At 26.1% G+C, this 21,620-nt stretch overlaps 2 protein-coding genes across 2 annotated transcripts; one reads left to right on the top strand and one right to left on the bottom strand.

The window, feature by feature from the left end:
• The first annotated feature begins 5,080 nt into the window (after window positions 1-5,080).
• On the top strand, window positions 5,081-6,949 carry LOC145839164 (glycogen synthase kinase-3 beta-like). The gene is made up of 3 exons (XM_082946773.1): window positions 5,081-5,197; window positions 5,365-5,568; window positions 6,212-6,949. Exons 1-3 carry the CDS (start codon window positions 5,081-5,083, stop codon window positions 6,947-6,949), a joined length of 1,059 nt encoding a protein of 352 aa, XP_082802899.1.
• Window positions 6,950-16,659: 9,710 nt separating this feature from the next.
• On the bottom strand, window positions 16,660-19,295 carry LOC145838394 (uncharacterized). The gene is made up of 3 exons (XM_082945977.1): window positions 18,659-19,295; window positions 17,715-18,287; window positions 16,660-17,545 (listed from the first exon to the last, which is right to left on the bottom strand). Exons 1-3 carry the CDS (start codon window positions 19,286-19,288, stop codon window positions 17,339-17,341), a joined length of 1,410 nt encoding a protein of 469 aa, XP_082802103.1. The 5' UTR covers window positions 19,289-19,295; the 3' UTR covers window positions 16,660-17,338.
• Window positions 19,296-21,620: the final 2,325 nt, after the last annotated feature.

A 21,620-nucleotide genomic window follows, 5' to 3' on the forward strand; every position in this document is an offset into this window, starting at 1 on the left:
AGGAGGATCCTTGAAAAAAAGCAACAATGATCAAAATACAAGGATGAACCTTGTAAGAACTTTTTCAAAATCACAAGATTAATTGTAATCTTAATTGTTAAGCTTACTGTTTTGAAGAGCGAAAAATAATGAAACACTGTGTGTTTGTGACGTACATATAAAGAAATTTTGTTTAAAAAAAGTTGTTAAATAGAATTTCAACAATTTATTTAGCTTCAATAATTATGCTAACTTTAACTTAATGTGATTAATAAAATAACAAAAAGGTTGTAAACACTTAAATGAGTCTTAGAAATACTAAAAATAAGTATAAAAATAGTTATTACTTTGTTGAACCCTTAAAAATTTTAAATAGTTTATACAAAAACTGAAAGAATTATGAATGCCGATAAAACTGTTTTTACTTTCAATAGTTTTGAAAATGTACGTACACAATTATCACGCATTTTAAAGTCTTATAGAAATTTTTAAGCTTAAAAAAAAATGCATATAAAACAACCTAAAAGTATAATTTATTAGAGTTGCATAATACTTAGTGTAACTAAGCTATATCAAATTCTTTTACAGATAGAGTTGATTGAACTAAAACTTATTTTTAACTAAACAAAAAGTTAAGTTAAGTATTATTGTTCAGAATAAACTTTTTTAGAAGGAATTTTTTTTTATAACTTTATAAAACTGTTTTATTAAACTAGCATAACCAAAAACTGCAAGCCTAACAAACTTATAAGTTCTTAAAAGGTTGTATAAATCAATAAATGATTTAAAGTAATAATCAATACTGATCCATATTGACTTAATGGTTATATAATAGTTTCTTATACGTAAAATACATAAATTGTTTCAATTAGCGAAAGTAAAATTTTTCAGTATATTAGCTGTGCTAACATATAAAGCAAATTGTTATAGTAAAGTTTTTAAGTTTAAATCTTTTTCTGAACTGTAAGCTTAATATAATATAATACCATGTTATTCAAATTTCGATAAACATAAGTTTGTAAAACATAATTAAGTATTGTTGGAAGGTGAGTGAAGCAAAGCGTTTTAGTTCTGTCTATTTACTACAAACACATATTTTTTTTTTTAAAGTACAGAGCTTCCTCGCTTATCTGGCTATGTTGGGCAAGTTTTTTTTTTAAGTAAAGTATAAAAGCAAAATAGCGTTTTATTTATTATACAAACGTACACTTAATTATTTGTGGATTTAACATATTTTAACTTTCTTCAACGAACTAAAGAGTTAAAACAAACAAAAAAAAAACAAAACAAAATTTTTTAAAGTTTAAAACTAACTTAACGAACACAGATTACATCATAAATAGTTTAATTAATATTAGAACTCTTTCTGGAAAAAGAAAAAAATGAGGTTTGTTTGACTTAACTCTCTTGTTTCTTAGCACAAAACTCACGGAGTCTGGTAAGGTGTGAAACTTTTTCTGGTGTGGTTTCTAATTTTTTGTTCCATCAAGCCGGTTGTGTACTAATTTTAAGGGAAATCCTTAAAAAAATAAATAGATAGTTAGATAGTCAAGTGTTATCTGATTTAAAAATACTAACAAAAAAATTTTATTACCAGTTAAAAGTTTTCCAACTAACTATAAATGAAGTGTTTAGAAATAATTAAAAGTTTAATACAGATCGTGTGATAATATACTTTAACATATATAATAATAATTAATTTTTTTTTAGTTTTAGTGTTTTATTCTTGTAAACACAAAAGGAAAACAAAGTTAACAATTTAAATTTGATTTGGAAGAAGTTATAAAACTAATCTAGTAGCTGGTTTAATAAGTATTCATAGTAATAAACTTTTTACTTATGAGTAATACTTAAAAAACACTTAGTTTTTAAATGCATATAAAAAATACTAATTTTAAAAAACATTTCAACTTTGTTTTTATTTTCGTGAAAATTTTATCAAAACTACGATTTCTTACTATGTATCTTTTTTAGATTAGTTTAAAATGTTGTTTTGAGCTTAGCGTTTTTGTTTATGAGAATACAAAAAGAAAAACAATGAACTACTAATATTTTAAAAGGAAATTGAAGGTGTATGTTACTGTTTATAAACTTTTGGTTAATAGTTTTAAAGTATTAATCTAAATTTCAAGTTTCATAGTTTCAACTAGTTTTAAGATCGGTTTTAAGTTTCAACTTAGTTATTGTTTTAACAACACTAAGTGTGTTTTTTGTTACAGTAAAATTTATTTTTATATTTTCATTTGAAGTAGTTTAATTTATTTTACGCAGACCTCAGCGAGTTTTATTAACAAATATTAACTTACACATAATCTAACTTTTTAACGTTTTCGAAAACTTTTTATGTTAAAAGTTTTTAACTTAAATTTCTGTTCTATTAAACTTTATCACTACTTAATACAATTTTATACCAAAAATTAGTAACAACTAAACTAAACCTTGACGAAGTTCTAAACCGAATTACTACCTAATAATTTGTTTTTCAAGGTATAATAGCTAGTTTTTCAGAATATAAGTTTTTTTTTTTTAATTTGCTACTATAATTAAAATAGGCTTTACGTTTAAACTTCTAAATTGAAGTTTTATTTGAGATAAATCTTGGTAATATATTTTAAAGTTTCTTTGAATTAAAGTTTGTTTTATTTGATTATTATCAACAGTTATAAACGGTAAGATTATTTTAATAATTTAAGATTTAATGTTATTTTAGAACTAACTATATTAGTAGTTTTTTTTATACAATAAGTTCAAAAATTTTATAGTCTAAATTTTTTAAAGTTTTAAGATATTTGTTTTAAGTCGCCAATATTTTTATTTTTTTAAGTTACTTTTTTTGTGAAAAGTTATTTACAAATTGTGTAATTAATTTTGTTTTTTAGTCATTAATTTATGTAAAGTACAAAAGTAGAATCAATTATTGTCTCTGCTTTGATATAGCTTAGCCTTATAGATAGCTTCTTAGACTCTTATAGATAGCTTAGACTCTTACAGTTTTTATTATTAAGTGTTTTAGTATTATAAAATAAGATTATTTGCATAAAGCAACTTTATTTTTGTAATACTTTTATGCTAAATTCATTAAAAATTAAAAGAACTTTTTAAGAGCTTCCAAAAACCAAGCTCTTATTTTTTTCAAAATTATAAACAGGTCTTAAAAAACTTTTTTTTTAGAAAGAATTATTTATTTACAAGCAAAAGTCTAAAATACATTAAAATACTATTTATATTAAAGATGATTTGCTTTGCGTAAGGAATACATTTTATAAAACTTTACTTAAACTTACGTATTTTCAAAAAGTTTAACTTAATTTAGAAAAAAGTTCACGTTGTATAAGTAAACAAATTGTTTAATTTAACTTAGGCTTAAATTTGAACTGTTATAAATATTAGTTAAAATAAAGAAAAAATGCATCGTTTAAAAACCTAAGGGTTTACTTATTATTTGTTAATAATACGTAGCGTTTACTATGCGTTTATGTCAAATTATAAATTTGCATTTTGTACGTATAAGTAGGTAATAAAACAACGTTTTTAGAATTCAAGTTTAACATTTTAAGTAGTTTAAAGTGTCCAGTATTCATTTCTTTAGGAAAATTTAGTTTATCAACTTTGAAGATTAAGTGATACTCAATAATAAAGTTCACATATAAAAAAAGGAACGTACAATACTAATAAAAATGTTGTTGAAAGTTTACATTAATTTGTAAATGATTATTTTGTTTTTTAGTGTAAGAATTACAAACTAAAACATAAATTTAAACTATACTTTATATCCAAAATCTTTTAATACTGTTTAATCATTACTAGAATTGTAATTGAATGTAGAGAGTACAGTAGCCGAAAATAGTGAAATATGAAGAATAATGATTAGTTCTTTAAATTCATTTTTTAACAAATACATAAAAAGTTTGTGAAACTCTGTTTGTTTAAGTGCTTAGTTTTGTTAGTTGTACACAAGTTTAACTATAAATCTGTTACATACATTGTCTGTACCAAAAGTATTGTTTTTATATTAAAAAAAATTGAAACTCTTACTAGTTCTTATCGTAAAATTTTTGTATAGAAGTTTGTAAAAACATACTTACATATAGCTTTTTTTAATACTTTTTTAGCTTAATAATACAAACGAAAGCATTTCTTATAAGTTTTTTTTTAATATACTTCAATGAAATTTTTTTAATTTTCCATTAGACATTTTTAACAGTACAACACTTTAAGATAAATTTAGATTTATAAACAAGTAGTTAGAAACTATAATTACTTTTTTAAAGTTTGCAATTTATAAACACTTTAAAGTATTTCTAAAATTTCAAGCATTTGTTTTTTTGTTATATACTATTTAATTGAAATTTATTCAAAAAGTCAAAAAAATACTTTGTACTACATTTATTGTAAAAAGCAAGTTTAAATACCAATTTTTATCTAAATACCTATTGTAAATAAAATATTGACGGTATATTTTTTTTTGCATACTTTTATTAAAGGAACTTTGTGCTTATAAAGAACTTAACTATACTAAATAGAAAAATCGACATGATGACTTGAAAACTACTTTTAACTAAGTAATAGTATAGTTGATATATATATATATAGATATATATACATAATTAGGCTTACTATATTGGTATAAAAGTATTATTATAAAATAAATTACTTAAAACGCGAAAAATAAATACATTAAGTTTTAAAATAAATAAATGTTAGTGTTAAAAGTTTATATAATACAGCAACTTACTTACTAAACTATTAAAAAGACATTTAAAAAGCTCAACGAGTAATGAAAAACCAAAAAGTAATTTAACCAAAAAAATTGAACAAAGAATCGCAAACTACATAGATTTCTTTATATTTGGTTATGTTTGTAAAACAAAATAACTGATTTCGATAGTTTTCAAAAAACAACATTCATACTTTTTCGACATTTTTCCAAGCAACCTTTATGTCTTGTTAGTTTGTTAGACAATGTTAAGAAATTTTTACCATTTATTTATTTAAATTGATTTAGTTTTAAATATAAGCATTCATACAATTACTTTTTTAAATATAAAAACAAATAAAATTTCTCTTTTAAAATTTTAAAAGCAAATAATATTTAAATTAAATGAATAATGACGAACTGGGAAGTTCAACCCAAAAGAAAGTTGAACCAAAGATTACTAAAAATCAAATGAAGATCACAAAGTACATAGAGAAGATAGGAGAGGGAGCTACCGGTAAGGTATGATAAAAATATAAAAACAATACGAGTGATAATAATGTTACAAATTATGTAAAAATAATAATATTTAAATAGTAAGTTTTTACTTAATTTTTCAACAAATTTTAACGCAAAAAAACTTATGTAAAATAAATTACTTAAAACAAATAATATTTTTTAATGACAAGGTCTACGTCGCGAGAGATTCATCTGACCGCTTGGTGGCAGTGAAGAGATCATTCAGGATCAATCCGTGGAGCAAGGAGGTTGAAATACTGAAGAGTTTGAATCATCCCAATGTTGTTCAGCTGTACTTTTGTTATTACGAAAATCACAAGAAGATGAAGATAGAACACATGGTCATGGAGTACTTGCCTAAAAATTTGTATCAGGTAAGAATGTTTGAACATTTTTTGTTTTTGTTTAAATATAAAAGATAAAGCTATTTTAAACTATAATAACTAGTTATAGCGATAGAGTAATTGCCTAAATTTTTTTATCTGGTCACAATATTTAATTATTAAGTAGTTTAACTTAATTAATTAAAACTAAATATGAGTACCGACCTAAAAACTTGTACTAAGTAGGAGTTTTCAAAATAAATACTTAAAAGATTAGCTAAGCTTTATCTTAATTAAATATGAGTGCTTGCCCAAAAACCTGTATTAGGAAAAAACATAATTTACAAGTACTTAAATGTTCATTTAATTATAAGCTAGAAAAGATATAAAGCTAGTTAAAACTGTTAAATATATATTTTTCATTTGTAGTCAGTGTTCATTACAAAGTTTGATTGGAATAAAGCTAAAACTAAATTTAGGGAAAAGTATTTTTCAACTTACTAGTAAAAAACGAATATGCTTATTGATTACCAATCAATTTATAAACAATTTTTTCCTATTGACATTTTTTTTATGCATGTTTAGATACTTATTCACGAACAAAATTTTTAGGCTACTTGTCAAAAACGAACGTTTTTTGTTCTTACACAGTTCAAATTTTGTTTTTATTTCAATGCTTATTCTAACAAAACAGGTCCGATCCCAGTACCTTCCGGGCCAGATGCCCGTCCACGAGATCAAGCTTCTCCTCTTCCAGCTGTTCAGGAGCGTCGGGTACCTCCACAGGAACCGCATCTGCCACCGCGACCTCAAACCCGAGAACGTGCTCGTTGACGTGGCAACCGGGGTGTTGAAAGTGTGCGACTTCGGGCTGGCGACCGACCTGACCAAAAGGGCCGAAAACCATTTTTACGTGTGCACCAGGGAGTACCGGGCCCCTGAACTTTTGTTGAAAAGCAAAAGTTACTCTGAAAAGATCGATATCTGGTCGGTCGGGTGCATTTCGGCCGAACTTTTCACGGGGAAGGTGTTTTTTTACAGGAGAGAATGCCAAAACGTGTTGGAGAACATTATCTACGTCATTGGGTCGCTCACAAATAGGGAAATCACCGAAATGGTTCCTGTGTTACCGAACATTTTCATCCCAAAAAGCATGCCAGTGTTGGCTTTTCGCAAACACTTTCCCTGTGAGATGACCGTTGGAAATTTGAACTTTATAAAAAGTCTGCTCTGTTACTCTCCTAGCGGAAGGCCTTCCGCGCACGAGGCCATGGCGGGAGAGTTTTTTGATGAGCTGAGGACGCAAAAGTATAAGTTAAAAAATGGTAAGCTCTTTCCTGATGTTTTCAGCTTCATACTGAAGGAGCTACCCGAAGATTTGGTTCTGTACAGAAAGACGGCTTCAATATCAAAAGGTTTGAAGCAGAAATAAATTCATAAGTTGTCAAAAGTTGCATTTCGTTAAAACAAAATAAATGCAACTTGTTTATATTTTGGGTGAAAAATAAACTGGAAAGTCCCTTTAAATATACAATATAGCTGTGCTAGATATCAATACACAGTTTATTTATTACTCATTAAAGTTTTTTATTTTAAAAACTCTAAACTGACAATAAAACTATTTTAGTCAATTTTATACAATAAAAAGCTTAATAACAAATGTTATTTTTTTGTAAAGTAACTTCTAAAAAACTGCCTAAAGTAATTTAATCTAATAAGCTTAATAAGCTTAGTATTTCAAAAACGAACAAAACTATTAAAATCTAATATCTTAATTTCTAACTTTTTTTTATAAGTTTTTAGTCACAGAAGCAGAAAATGTGTTAATAAATCAAAAATTATTAAACGTTTAAAAAACTTTAATCGGATTTTATTTACCTAGTAAGTATAGACTATTTTGTTTTTGTATAAGACAGTTTCTACAAGTTTTAAGATTAGCAAACTAAATTTATTTTAGTGTTTAAGCTAAAAGTTTATTGGAAGTTTAAAAATTAAACTTTCAATATCTTAAAAGGTGTATAAATAAATAAAAGATATCTTAATTTTCTTGCTAATCTCAAATAAGATTGTTAACCACTTAAATACTTATGTTTCATAATAAACAATTTTTTAAGGAACCTCTTATTAATAAAATACTAATTAAACATTAACATTTTTAGCTGACGAATAAACTTTGATGCAAGTTGTTAAAAACAGTTTCTTTTTATTCTATGAAAAATCTAGCAATAAAAACAATTTCTGTTTAAAGATGTTAAAGTTTATGTTAAAGTTTTTAACAATGACTTTGAGTAGATTGTTTCAGTTTTTTAATAAGTACAAAAGTAAGCAGATTTATTTAATCAAAACATAAGTTGAATTAAAGATAAACAAGATAATTTTTAACATTGTAAAAACAATAGAAAATTACAATTTTTACTACAAATTTTATCGATACAATTTTTTAATTAAACTTTTTACTTAAAATTGAATAAAATTTTTAAATTGATGACTGTAAAGCAACTTTTAAAATTTGTGTTAAATTTTTTTTTAAATACTTTTCATAAACATTAAAAAAATATTTTAATTTAATTTTACTGAAATTGTTGAAAGTCGTATACATTTGACTTTGACATAAACTTAGATTTGTTAATAATTTTTTGTTTTATTTACGGTTACTCTATAAGTTTTGTAAGCTCTCTTTTACTTATTTTTATTATAATTATAAAGAACTTTCACTTGTTTTAAATTTTAAGTTGTTGACTAGCATCAACGAAGCATCTTTTTTAGAGACAATCGTTTTCTAAACACTGTTACTTATAACTTAACTTTATACATTTTTGCAAGAATGTATCTTTTGATTACTTGAAAATTATTTTTTTATAGATTAAAAACGTAAGAATAAAACTTGCGAGTAAATAATTATTTTCAAGTTTGTCTTATAAACTTTCTCTTAACTTTTACAAAGAAGTTGATAACTTTTGTATTAACTTTTTTTTTTCTAGATTTTTTTGTATCCTATTTAGTTTTACATCCTTACTAAAGCTTGTTGTAGAAGTTAGTTAACTAAACTTTCAAGTAATATAAAATTTATTACTTCCCTTTTTTTCTTTAAATATCGAAAAAGATGTTTATTTTAATTAAATCTAAGTTAAAACAATATTCTACAAGTATATTTACGTTGAACAATGTAATAAACAAGTAATTAAAAATACTTTGATAGTAAAAGAAAATGATTTAATTAACTTAAATGGTTTATCATTAACTTAAGCATTATATTTGTTTAGATTTGACAAAAAAATATAAATTAAGTGATTGCCTAAAATTTATTTTACAATAAATTTTGTTCAAAAAAATTTAAAAATTGTTTTTATATCTATACAGCTCTTTGTCTAAAAATTTTTGTACGTTGATTTTTTAATCACATTTAATAAACCTCTGCTTTTTATGTTTGAGAAAGAGGTTTTAGCTTATATTAAGTGTTTTAATAAAATAATAGACAAAAACTAGTCTATTCAAAGCATATAACGTCTAATAAATTTAAGTAATGAATGAAATGCGTTTAACAGGAAAAAAATTTAACACCTAATAAAAATTTTTCGGAAACTTTTAACAATTTCTCAAATATTTAAAACTATAAAAAAGCATAAAAATTTCAACGTCTTTTACAAAAGTCCTTTCATTACATACATTACTGGCGTTTAGAATGCTTTTAACTATTGTTAGTCTTTTGATACTACTTATGATAAATAAAAAATCCGATTAAGTGGCAAGTCATGAATCAAAAAACGTTGAACAGAAAAACGTTTTCAAATATTAGCTTAACCTATTAATTTAGTATTTTTGTAAAGTTTTATAAAACTACAACAAAGAAAAAAAGTTCAATACAACAAAGTAATAATACTAGGTCAGCTCTTTGAACCTTTTAACAAATGAGTTTTTATTGTATGCTATACAGTAGTTAAAGTTTTGAAAAACATTTTTTTACACGTATTTGATTAATGAAGTACGATGAGTTTGCGAAAAAATTAAATTCATAAAACGTTAGATTAATTTTGATGGACAAAAATAAAATATAAATTTAAAATAAGAGAAATTTATTGAAATTAGAAGGCCTCTGTTCAAATGATAATAACAAATTAGTTCTTTAAAGTTTCGTTCATGTAAATTATAGTGCAAACATAAATTTAAAAACTACGATTTTTGATTGATTAGTAATAGTGGTTAGCAATTTTCTTATAGTCCTGAAATTTTATTAAAATTAATTATGAAGATATTTTTAAAGATACTGTAGTTGAGTTAATTATGTATTATGATAAGTCGTATAAATAGCTACTACAGCTAAGTTATAAAGTTCTAGTACTTTTTTGACAATATTTTTTCTTATAATTGTAAATCAGCTTGTATTAAGATTTACGATTTTATAAACTTGACGACAATACAATGCTAAAAAGATTTAGTTATTTTCAGTTAAACAAAAACATTTGATAATAAAGCTATCAAAAAAATGTATTTTATGTTTAATGGTTGTAAAAATAAGACTGTTGTTCTTTATAAAGTTTTCCTACATTATATTTTTGTTTCTATTTTCTGTTGAACGATATTGAACATCGTATATTACGAAAACTATAAAGTATCATTTGTTAATAATTTTATCTACTGTTATAATGCTTATAAAAAAATGCATCACTTTTGAAGTTTTAAATATTTAAAAAACACATAGTTTTTTTTTGTTTTTATTACTCAGACAAATTTTGCTAATCTACTACATTTTTTTTTACAATCAAAATATGCAATTTTTTCTAATGTCAACAGAGCAGCTTATCTCCCACACTAAATATACTTAATTTAAAACGTTTACTTCCAAGTAAGTTAAATATATATATATGTTTACTTTAAAGAATAAAACAAGTTTTTTTACCTACCGTAGCTGTTTGTGACGGTATATTTACTCCACCTGCGCACAATTCCCAACCAAATTTATCTGATTATTTTTTATTTATTTGTTTCTTTACTATCACTGTACCCCTCTAACCTTACCCTTGGTCGGTAAGAGGCTTGATCGGGTGGGAATTATGCGCTCGTTAAAATTGAGCGGTTCCCGTTTGTGACATTAAAATATAATTAGATTTGAGTTTAAAACAGTAAATTAGGGAAAGACAACAAAAATCAAAACTGTTTAATGTTTATTGAAAAAGAGTTTAAGTACTTCCAAAGTTACTAATGTTTTTTAGTAGTTTTTCAAAAACACAAAAATTTTAAATAAAAAAATATTACAATACAAATTTGTATTTGTAGTAAATCTTATTTATTTATAATTTTGATTATAAATTTTTTCAAAACTATGTATAAAATTGCAGTGTATACAAGACATTCTGAATTAAATTTTTATGTTTTATGAATTGTTTTACATAGTTTTGAATTCATTACAGTTCAACTAAATGTTACTCCTAACTTGCTGTAAGTTTACTAGTGCTATTTTATTATAGTAGAGTAACACATATTTACTTATTTAGTATAATAAAATTTTAAGTTTTGCTTAGTAATTTCTGTCATTGTTAGTAGGGTAAAGTTTTTTATAAATCAAAAAGTTTGTAAATCATTTTATTTAAATATCCAATAACCAAAATACTGCTTGTATATGGTTTTAAAAGTTTATAGAATTTAACTTTTAAAAGGCAAATGATGTGATAGCAATAAACTAAAATCGACAGTTAAGATTTAATGAAAAGCAATATATGCTTCTTTAACCATATTTTTTTGAAAATAAATAAGGTACCAACATTAAACACATACAAAACTACTTCAGAGAACTATTTCTCGTAACAAACAGTAATAAACCAAAAAACGTCAAAAGTATTCAGGCATGCTTAAACTAAAGTGATTGCGAAAATTATTCGATATAAAATCATCAAATAATATAATGTTTCGTGGCATGTATAAAAACAAAACATTTAAAACAAGAATAGGTTATCAACCTAATTTATGACAAACTTTATGACTTTACTCGATACAAATTATTTGATCAAACTGTCTGTCATCATATAAAAAAACAAAAATTTGCTGATTTACAAAGTATATCGGTTTTTAAACACTAAGAAAAATTCAAATGGTTTTTATGTATTTTGAAGGCTCGAGGCTATATCTATATAAATACGACATTAAAAGTTTAAAAAAAAAAGAGAAAATTTACATTGAATAAAAGGTCGCGTTAAATATAACCTATTATAAATAAAAAATACTTAAGTTTGTGTGAATTTATTGAACTAAGTGCTTATATATAAAGGAAATTGTCACATATTTTGTTATTAATATTTTATCATCAAAAAGTCTTTGTATTTAGGCAATTTTTTGAGAATTAAACATTGTTTTTAAAAAATCATCAATTTGAAGTAAATATTGAAATTTTAATAGAAATGTTTATGCAGTTTTTAAGAATTTTTGTGCTTTTTAATATTTCTTCAAAAATTATGTAGCAATTTTACCAAAAAAACTTATTCATTATGAAAATTTACTTCTAAAATTGTAAATAGATATTTTTTTAAACAGTTAAAACAAAAATTTTACCAAATAATCGAAAGTACTGAATTTTACATATTACAAAATTGTTTTACTTAAAAAAGTAACTCGATTTTTCAAAAATTTATACTTCTTTTAGTTTGTACAAAAAAATTAACAATAAAAATAAAAATGTACAAGAATAAAATACAAACAGAGCTTATCAGTTTTTACATTGCGTTAATAACAAGAGTTTTTTTAATTATTTCATAGCAGAAGGTTTTAAATTCAATCCATTTTTGACAATGATCATGAAAGTTCAAACGTTTTATAAAATTTTTGGGTTTTCTACTCAAAATGCTGTTTAAAATTATTTTATTGTAATTATAAATATTATTAGATATGTTTCTATTTTTAAAGTTTTCAAATTAAAACAAGTTTTATAGAGATTACAATAACTTAAAGAGGTTTATAAAATAGCTACTGTAGTTTAATATTTTATAAATATTACGTAAACTAATATTATTTTTTTAAATAAGGATACAAAAACGTTTAAAAGACATTAAAAATTTGACGTTGAATTAGTATGACATTACAAACAATTCTTGTGATTAAATGACACAATAAAATTTAAACTTAAATAAAACAACCAAAAAGACTTAAAAAAACACTGGAAAAAAAAGCTTGTCAAAACTATTCACTTAAAAAATTGTTTTTGTTTGTAATTGATTGTAAATACAAAGAGAAAAAATGTCGCTCGATTTTCAAGGTAAAAAGGGGTAATGTCAGGTTTAAATGTAGTGAGGACCATTGTTCATTATTATAAAGCAAGTCATTGTTATAAATTTCTAAAAAGTTTTGTCAAACAGGTTTTTCATCGTATTATTAAATTGTTTTCTTAGTATTAAGCTTAAATATTTTTAAACAACTCAGATAAAAATTACATGGATTATAACTATAACAAATACGAAAATTAATAGTATATAAAAAATAAATCAAAATTAACAAACAATTTGTATTTTTAAATCAACCAACAGATTTTTTATCATATCAGCGTTCAAATTTACGAAAATTTAAGTAAAAAATGTAGAACTTTGTACTGTATAAAAATTGTTTCGACTGTAGTGCTTACTTTTATATGTCTTATCAATATTTTCATATCTATCGATTTTTTGATAGACTTTCACTTTAAATTTATTGATGTTGTTGATATTATTTTTACGTAAAATATAAGATACGTCATATTCTCTATGCTAAATTAGATTTGTTTCTAATACATATAGAGATAAAAGTTAAGACATGTAAGATAAATCTATATGTAGGTCAAAGGGGATTTTATTAAAATATTCAGTAGATATCTAGAAAACCTTTCATTTAAGTTTGGAGTGTAAAAAATATTGCTTTTAAATGATAAATAAAAGGCAAAATAAAAAAAACACTTTTATTTAATAGTTAATTTTAAAAAAACATAATAATACATAAAAGTTTATTTTATTTCTTATTATATCATGTTTTATGATTTCAACTGTATGAGTACTTTTCAAATTATTTAAAAAAAATTAATAAACAAAACACAAGTAAATTTGACAACTAACTAACTTTTTAAGTTAATTAACAGTAATATTTTAAAGCTGAGACGTTTTGCCAACACACAACAACCACGTCACTGCACCACACGATCATCAACTGACGTTTTACAGCAAAAACTTTTTAAGATGATATGGCGGTTTTAGGGGAAACCCCAGCAAAAGTATAGCTTCGACTTTGTAAAAATTATCTTTTATACGTCCGTAGTTTTTTCGTAACTAAAACTAATATAAAAACTAGGTTGTTTCATGCTTTTTGAATTAGTCTTTTAGAAGAAGTCTTTAAAATGTTTGGAAATTCACTCGAAAACTATTTTGAACTATGTTGAACTTGTACAAATAACGTTTTAGTATTTTACATGCAAAATTGTTTCGAATTATATTTTTGGAAGCTTTTTGTTTTGAAAACTAAACATTCATAATAAATAAAACAAGTGTAAAAATTTTATGCTGACTAGTATTAAAAGAAAAAACATTTGTTTTCTTATTTTATTATGACTTTTGATAGATTTTAAAATTAAAGTGACAATTGAAATGTTATATAGTGACAAAATCGTAAATTTTCAATGAGCTAATATCTTTTCATTTAGTGCTTTGTTTCATTTGATAGTGTACAACGATCACAAAATTTTTAAAACATGGAATTTCGATTAATGTGGTGCTTGTATAAATAAATAAGTATTTTAAAAGCTTTACACATAAAAATAAAAGACTAATTTTACTAGTAAAAAAATATCACATATATACAGCTATCTTGAAACTTTAAACTTTTTTTTATAAAAAAAACAGTAACACATTTTTTTAGCATGTTCAGCAAAACTCACGAGAAAATTAGTTTTGCAAAATTAAGATAAAAAGATTTAAAAAAATACGTGCTTTGAACAAATCAGCTTTTTATTTACTATTTTTTCTTTAATTTGAGCACTGAAAAAGCTTTCTTTTAAGCAATATTAAGCCTAACTTAAACCAGCATATTGTTTTTACTTTGGCCGAGAAAAACCGCAAAACTTGTTGTTATGACAACATGAAGTCTGAATTTAAGATAAAATTCAATAAGTAAAAGGCTTTAAAATTTTAACTTCAATGTCAAAAACTCTCTAAAAAATGGTTGTGCATCTCATATGGTTGGTGAAAACCTATAACGTTTTCTTATAGTTTAACTTTTAGTTATTTATAAAAATTTTCTAAACTACTGTTAGCTAGTTGAATCTACTAATCATAAAATTTACTTTTTAATTTAAAAGTATCTTACTTAGTCAGTTTGTTACTTGTGTAATTAATTGTAGGTGTTTGTTAAAGTGGTAAAATATTTTTTTACGTACAATTTTTCAACTTTAACTTAAAGTTTTATGATTTAAAGCAAATTTTTTATACTGTTCCTACTGATTTATAAAAACTTTTGAAACATTTAAGACTCGTTTTATTTTTTGTAACATTAATATCTTACAGAAATAAAAATATTTTTTTTTAAGTTTTGTCTTAAAGTTATAGTTTACCACATTGAAACTTTCGAGCAATTTTATTTTAATAGTTTTAAGCTTATTATAAATCCAAAATTTTAGTTCATGAGCTGTTCGATTTATTATTACAAACTATAAGTAAATGTCCTTAAAAATTATAAACAAAAACAGCTATAAAGAATAAGAAAAATTAATTTTATATTACACACTGCAAAATTCATATATTAAATTCAACAAAGAAATCACAATGAAGCTAAAAGTCTTTAAAAAATAAAACAAGTTTCTCATTAGTTTTAATAAGCAACAGTACAATATATAAACGGTAAAATTAAGAACTAAAAACAACTTTAACAGTTATTAAATCTGTCTAAAGAAATTTAAACTAAAAATTTTGAAAGCTTTTCAACAAGTAAGGCAGAAAACTTTTTTGTGTTTTCACTACTAAAATCGATTTTAAGATTGAAATTAGAACGTAAAAAATTTAAAAGCACAAAAATACTGATAAAAAAATACTAAGTAACTTTAAACTTTGCAGAAAAAAAATTGAGCTTTTAGTAAAATGTCAACATCGGTTTTTGAAAAAAAAACTTTTAACATTTTCTTGTCTAGACATCGTTTTGTTCTAATGAAGTATTATGTGGCCAGTTATCATCTCATTTTATTAATTAAAGTATGTAATGTTGTAAAAATAAAATTATCAGAGTTTTCTTTCAAAATTTAAGCACGCTTTGAAAAATTTATAAACACTTTGACTTACTTTTTCTTTTTATAAATATCAACATTTAATAAAAAGTCTGTGAAAAACTGTTAAGATTAGTACAAATGAAGCATTTTCAATGGTATCATCAAGTTTAAAGACACATAAAATCTCATTAATAACATTAATAATAAACTTGCATTGTTAAAAACACAATTTTTCTTCGTAACAACGTCGTATAAGACACGCTCGGTTAGCAATCTTTTAATTCTGTTTGAATTTTAACGAATTGTTTGTACAAAGTGATTCCAAGTACGTTAACAGACAAGTCAAAAAATCTTAAAGAAATTGTGCTGAATTTTGTAAATTTTAGACAATGTAACATTTTTATAAAGTTAAGCAAAAATTTTTAAAGCTTTAATACACTTTGTGTCTAAATAGTAAAAAATACTAACTGACAATGTAGAGCAAATGTTGTAATCTACTGAGTAAGATTTTATTTTATTTTTAGTCAAGTACTTGAAGTACTTCATGTTTAAGAAGTAGTTAAAGCAGCAAAGTTTAATCAGCTCTTTAAGAGAAAGAAAGGGGAATTCTTGCTACTAAAGTGCATATATTAGGCAGTAGGTTTATAGCTGTTTTTAACAGCAGTATTAATAATAGATACGACGTTAAACTAAAATAAAAAACATTGCCTCAATCACAGAGATTAACCTATTTAAATAATTAAAGACAACTTATAAACTATTAGACAGCCCAAAAGAAAAGTTATGTGTATTCACACAAAATAAATATTTCAGAGTATACTAAAACCTTGTAATTTATAAAACCTAGAAATTATTTATAACTCGTGTAGTAAAATAGCACGCATCAAAAAAATAGTTATTTCTAGCATTCAAGTGCAAACTTGCAAAGAGTTAATTAAAAAGTTTGTTAAAGTTTAAAGCCATCATTAATTAAATTTGAATGAAAACTAAAATTCTAACACATTATGAAAGATAAAAACTAGTTACAAATATTTATAATTTTAAAAACTTGTACTAACAACATGTTCAAATAAAAAGTTTAAGTTGGTAAATCACTACCAATTAAAAAAAAGAGTCTTTTTATCTAATTAATGTCAATTTCCTAACCAACAGGAAATGAAGAAGAAATAACTATTAGCAGATTTGTCATCAATAAAAGTGTTAGTGACTATATCAATTCTTTCAAAAAGTTTTTAGGGTTTAACATGTAATTTCTAAAAAGTGACTTATCAGCAAAAGTATCGACTTTCCAACTAATCAAATTTGGTAATGTAGAGTCCATGACAGCTCTCGAGTTTTCAACAAGAGGATTTATTAAGAAATACCTGCAATTAACATCAAGAGTACAGCAACCGAGACAAGTATAGTGAGGTCACAGTGACAGCACTTGTGATTACACCTCTCAGAGTAAAGGACTGGGGTGAAGTGTAAATAACTTGTAAATACTAAATCAATATGGGTTGATAAATCTGATTTTTCTTAGTAGTTGGGGTACAGTATCCATGACAGCCTAACAAGGGCAAGGGTAAAGTATCCATGGAAGCCTAACAAGGAAGAATGTGAAGTTACCATGGCAAGCTAGCAAGGGCGAGGATGAAGTATCCACGGAGATATGTCCTTCTGCTGGGGATTACCCCACAAAACGTGCCTGGCTACCTCCCCGTAAGAAGTGTTGAGGACGGCAAACTGCAAAATGGTCCTGTTGCGGTCCGATTGGTCCATGTACCTTGTCGACAGGTGAAGCGTGAAGTGGTTTGACCAATCGAAGAAGCCCTTTTGCAGCATCTGAAAAAAAATAAATAGATGAAAAAAAATAGCACTAGATTTTCAACAAAAAAAAAGTTAGCATAAAGAAATTATAAATCTAAAAAAACATAAGTTTAGACAGCACCCAATGATAGTTAATCAAAAGTAATGAAAACGAGAAAAAAAATATATAAAACTATTATAAAACCTTGTATTCCATCCAGTTGGGCCGCATCATCGCCACCTCGACCACTCTCACTTTCCCGGGGAATACCAGCCACAGCGCCATGGGCGTCTTCACCGAACTTTCTCCCCACTTCGAATCATCGAAATTCCGGTATTCCCCGAACCACCGCCTCAAAAACCACGACTTTTCATTCGCCAATATCCCGCCGTTGGCCAACGAAATCGGAGAAGCCTCGCCCAACACGATGTCGCTGTCGCGCCGTAAAGAGTTTAAATTTTTCAACACGAGCAGGTCCGTGTCGAAGTACATGCCGCCCGCTTGCAGTAAAATCTGCAGCCTGGACACGTCCGCCTGGTGCTCCACCACCTTTATCTTCTTGCCGAAAATCTCAACGGGGGGGCTTTTCTTGACGATTTTCAATTTGTCCCCGGCCGCTTCCCTGAAAAGGTCCCAGTACACGCCCGACGGGGGGCAGTCGGTGTGGACCAGGATCAAGTTGGGGTTTTGGTACCTCAACGCGCTGAGCATCGACAGGTAAGCCGAGATCTTGTACTTTCCGCATCCGAACCAAACGTAATGCACGATGTTGGGAACCTTGAACAATGTTAGGTTTATAAAAGAAAGTTGTACAAATTTATCGACTGGTTTGTGAAGTTTGAAGTAAAAGCAGCTTATCTAAAAAGATGATATTTAAAAATATTTTTCTAAATTTCAAAACTATACAAACTGAAAATAGTATTAGGTGTAATATTAAATAAGTTAAATTTAAGGATTTTTATAAAAGTATTAACTAATATATGAAGCTTTAAATTTAAATAAAAGCTTTTTTTTAACTTATCTAAAATGGTGACATATAATGCATTTTTTTTTTAAAGATTTCATAAAACCGTAAATTTTGTCAGTTTTATTTTATTACCTAAAGTTATTTACTTGATAAGTTACAATTATTTAACATTGTTGGTTACCTTGTACCCCGCCAACGTCGATTTTATCTTTTCCTCCAAAACCTCCGGCATTTTCGACAAGTCGTCGTCCCCCCGACTTAAATGAAACCTCTTCAGTTTCTCCAGCTCTTCGTCGATTATGACGTCATCGTTCTCGGGTTTTTTGTCCTTTATGACGTCATCGGGCTTCAACCTTTGCGGGTCGTCCTTCTTGTAAGGCTCCAGCTTGCACCGCTTCTCGCGGCACCCCTTCTCCCCCTCCTTCAAGTTCTTCGGGTTCTCGTGCTCCCCCTTGAACTCCCCCATCAAATTGTTCCTGTGCTCCCTCAACGTCCTCTTCAGCCCGACGCTCTTCCCGCCAAAAACGACTATTCTGACGTCATCCAAACATTTGGCGGGAATCTGATAAAGTTCGGGTGATTGTTCCGTTTCGCCCTTGTACTGGCTGTAACTGGTTAAATTTCCCGGGTACAGTAAATCCAGTAAATCTTTCAATTCTGTTTTTGTTAACACTATTTGGTCCGGGCAGCCGAGGTCGAAGTGAGTTCTGAGGTCTATTGGTTGGTGGTAGGAGTATGTTTCAAAGTAGGTGGTGAAGTAGAGGGCAAGGATGAGGAAGACGAAAACCAGGAAGGACTTTTTCGGTGACATTTTAAGAAAACTCTGTAAATAGAATGTTTTCTTAGTGGAATTAGGTAATAATTTGATAAAGAATTTTTGGTGACATTACGGTTTAAATCTGTAAAAAGATTGTTTTCTTAGTGGAATTAGGTAATAATCAAAATAAAACTTTTTAAAAGAGATTTAAGTTAAGGTTCTTAAAAGTTTAAACTGTTAGTTAAATTGAATAGAAAATTGTTAAAAATTTTTTTGTGTCTTCTCAGTTAAAGTCCTCTGAAAGTATGTTTTGTTAGCGAAAACAGGTAGAATTATAAAAAAAAAAATTTTTTCGGTGAAGTTACAAAGTTTGCTTAAACTTCACCAAATAATGTCTTTATGAAACTTTGACAATTCAGTTAAATTTGAGTAAACTTTATTTTGTTATTTAAAATAGATGGATAAAGTGTAACGAAATTTAAAGGTTTGTTAAAATATCAGCTTATACGTGGAGTTTAATAAATCATAGCAACGATTGTGTTTAAAGTTATCTAAAAAGATGACAGTTTAAAGTATTTTTTAAGTATTTAAAAAAATTCAAAGCTGGTTAGTTTTATATTACTAACTAAAGTGCTTTACTTGATGAGTGAGAAGTTGGTTGTTTGTTTAAACTTTTATCTGGGTAAAAACCGGTCAGGAAATTTTTAATGAAAACAAACAAAACCGTATCATAAAAATGGCGACGCATAACAACTTAATACGAAAGATTCCTATTTAAAAACGAATAGCGGTATCGTAATAGAGGACAATAATTCCGTCTCAACTGCCAACACAGCTTTGCATTTTGTCATGCTAAAAGTAAAAGTGTTTTGTAAAGTCTGATAAAAAGATTAGTTAATTTAGTTGTGTCTTGTCGTTGAAAAGAAGATAAAATGTATCCGTGGTTTCGATTATCCGACTCGATAACCGAAAAGCTCTTCGAGCACCAGGTCCTAGACTAAATATTTTGAGAGATTTTTTTTGTCGTTCAATAAACTATAATAAATAACCGTTGTTTTTTTGCGGTTTTACAGATATTAAAATGTTTCTAAATTTGTTTCTTACTAAAAGTATTGTTTTCTGCCTGAGCAATTGATACATATTAGTTTTTGACACCGGTTAAGAAAAACAGTTAAGTAGATATCTTGAAAAACTGACAAAAAGAACAATAACTGCTGTTATTCAGGTGTCGGCAGGCATTTAGTGGTCCCGGACTAAACTATGATAATAAAAATACACGCGGGCCACAGTTCTAGTTTTTACTCTAATAACCTTTAAATATCAAGTCTGTGTTTCAAATTTTTTGTAAATTTTGCGACTTTTTTTTTCACTCTTCTTTTCAAATCCTGACTGTCTAGTGAACGTTTCAAAGTTTTCTCAGCAAACTGCTTCCCATCTATAGTAAAAACATGCTCGGGAGCTGCGGTTTGCCGACCGCTGTCCTAATTAATAAGAGAAGAACGTTTTACATTTCAGTTTTAGTTTGTTGAGCTAACAGTTCTGTAGTGTTTATTGAAAGTAGCGTCCGTTATGAAACTGTCTTAAATGTTAACTGTGTGCTTTACCAGTTAACCTTGTGGTTTAACTTTACCACAAACTGTTTTTTAGCCCACACAAATGGCAGTTTAGAGTATTAATAGTTAACAAAATAAAAATATCTTTTTTATGTTAAGAAAGTGTGGGCTGTTTCTATTTGACTTTTCTTTAAGGTTTAAATTGATTAATTACTATTTACTTTTTCCTATACAAGCGACAGTTATAAGTATTTTGCTATCAAAGCAGTTAAGCTAACTAAAACTTTTTTGTAAACTCAAAAATTATGTGCCATTTTTATCTTATTATTTTTAACGGTTTAATTTAAACCGTTCTACAGATTGTTTGTTGGTAGTTTTAAGTAGCTATATTTTTGAAACATTTAAAAAGTTGAAATGTTTTAGAAAATTAAGTAAGTGTGTGCTATTTTTATTTGATTAATCTATTTAAGTGGTTTAATTTGATAAAAAGGTCTCTGAACTTTTGTTTACAAAAGTGACAGTTTAATAAATAATATATTAAAACATTAAAACTTATTCAAAGTATTATTAAAAGTTAAGTAACTGCGTGTCACTTTTATTTTTCTCAACTGTTTAAACTTTCCAAAAGTTTACTTTTTTGTTTTTTTTTCTCGATCAGATGTTTTTGAAAAATAATCGGATAAAAAACTTAGTAATTTTGATAACCACTTTGCCCCCACAAAAAATATTACTATTAGATCAGTTTTCTGCGTCCTGTAAATTAGTTTTTAATTCTGTGGTTCATACTTGTTGTTAGCTCATAAAATCAGCTTTAAAACTACCTAAAGTGAAAG

This window comes from Thalia democratica, chromosome 6 (genome assembly GCF_965202585.1).
Source record: "Thalia democratica chromosome 6, ktThaDemo2.hap1.1, whole genome shotgun sequence".
NCBI classification, from domain to species: Eukaryota; Metazoa; Chordata; class Thaliacea; order Salpida; family Salpidae; genus Thalia; species Thalia democratica.

Coding starts and splice junctions, on each gene's coding strand:
- LOC145839164 (XM_082946773.1), top strand. CDS start 5,081: ATGAATAATGACGAACTGGGAAGTTCAACCCAAAAGAAAGTTGAACCA. Junction 5,198..5,364: donor GAGAGGGAGCTACCGGTAAG/GTATGATAAAAA, acceptor TTTAATGACAAG/GTCTACGTCGCGAGAGATTC. Junction 5,569..6,211: donor TGCCTAAAAATTTGTATCAG/GTAAGAATGTTT, acceptor CTAACAAAACAG/GTCCGATCCCAGTACCTTCC.
- LOC145838394 (XM_082945977.1), bottom strand. CDS start 19,288: ATGTCACCGAAAAAGTCCTTCCTGGTTTTCGTCTTCCTCATCCTTGCC. Junction 18,288..18,658: donor CGACGTTGGCGGGGTACAAG/GTAACCAACAAT, acceptor ACATTGTTCAAG/GTTCCCAACATCGTGCATTA. Junction 17,546..17,714: donor CCAACTGGATGGAATACAAG/GTTTTATAATAG, acceptor ATTTTTTTTCAG/ATGCTGCAAAAGGGCTTCTT.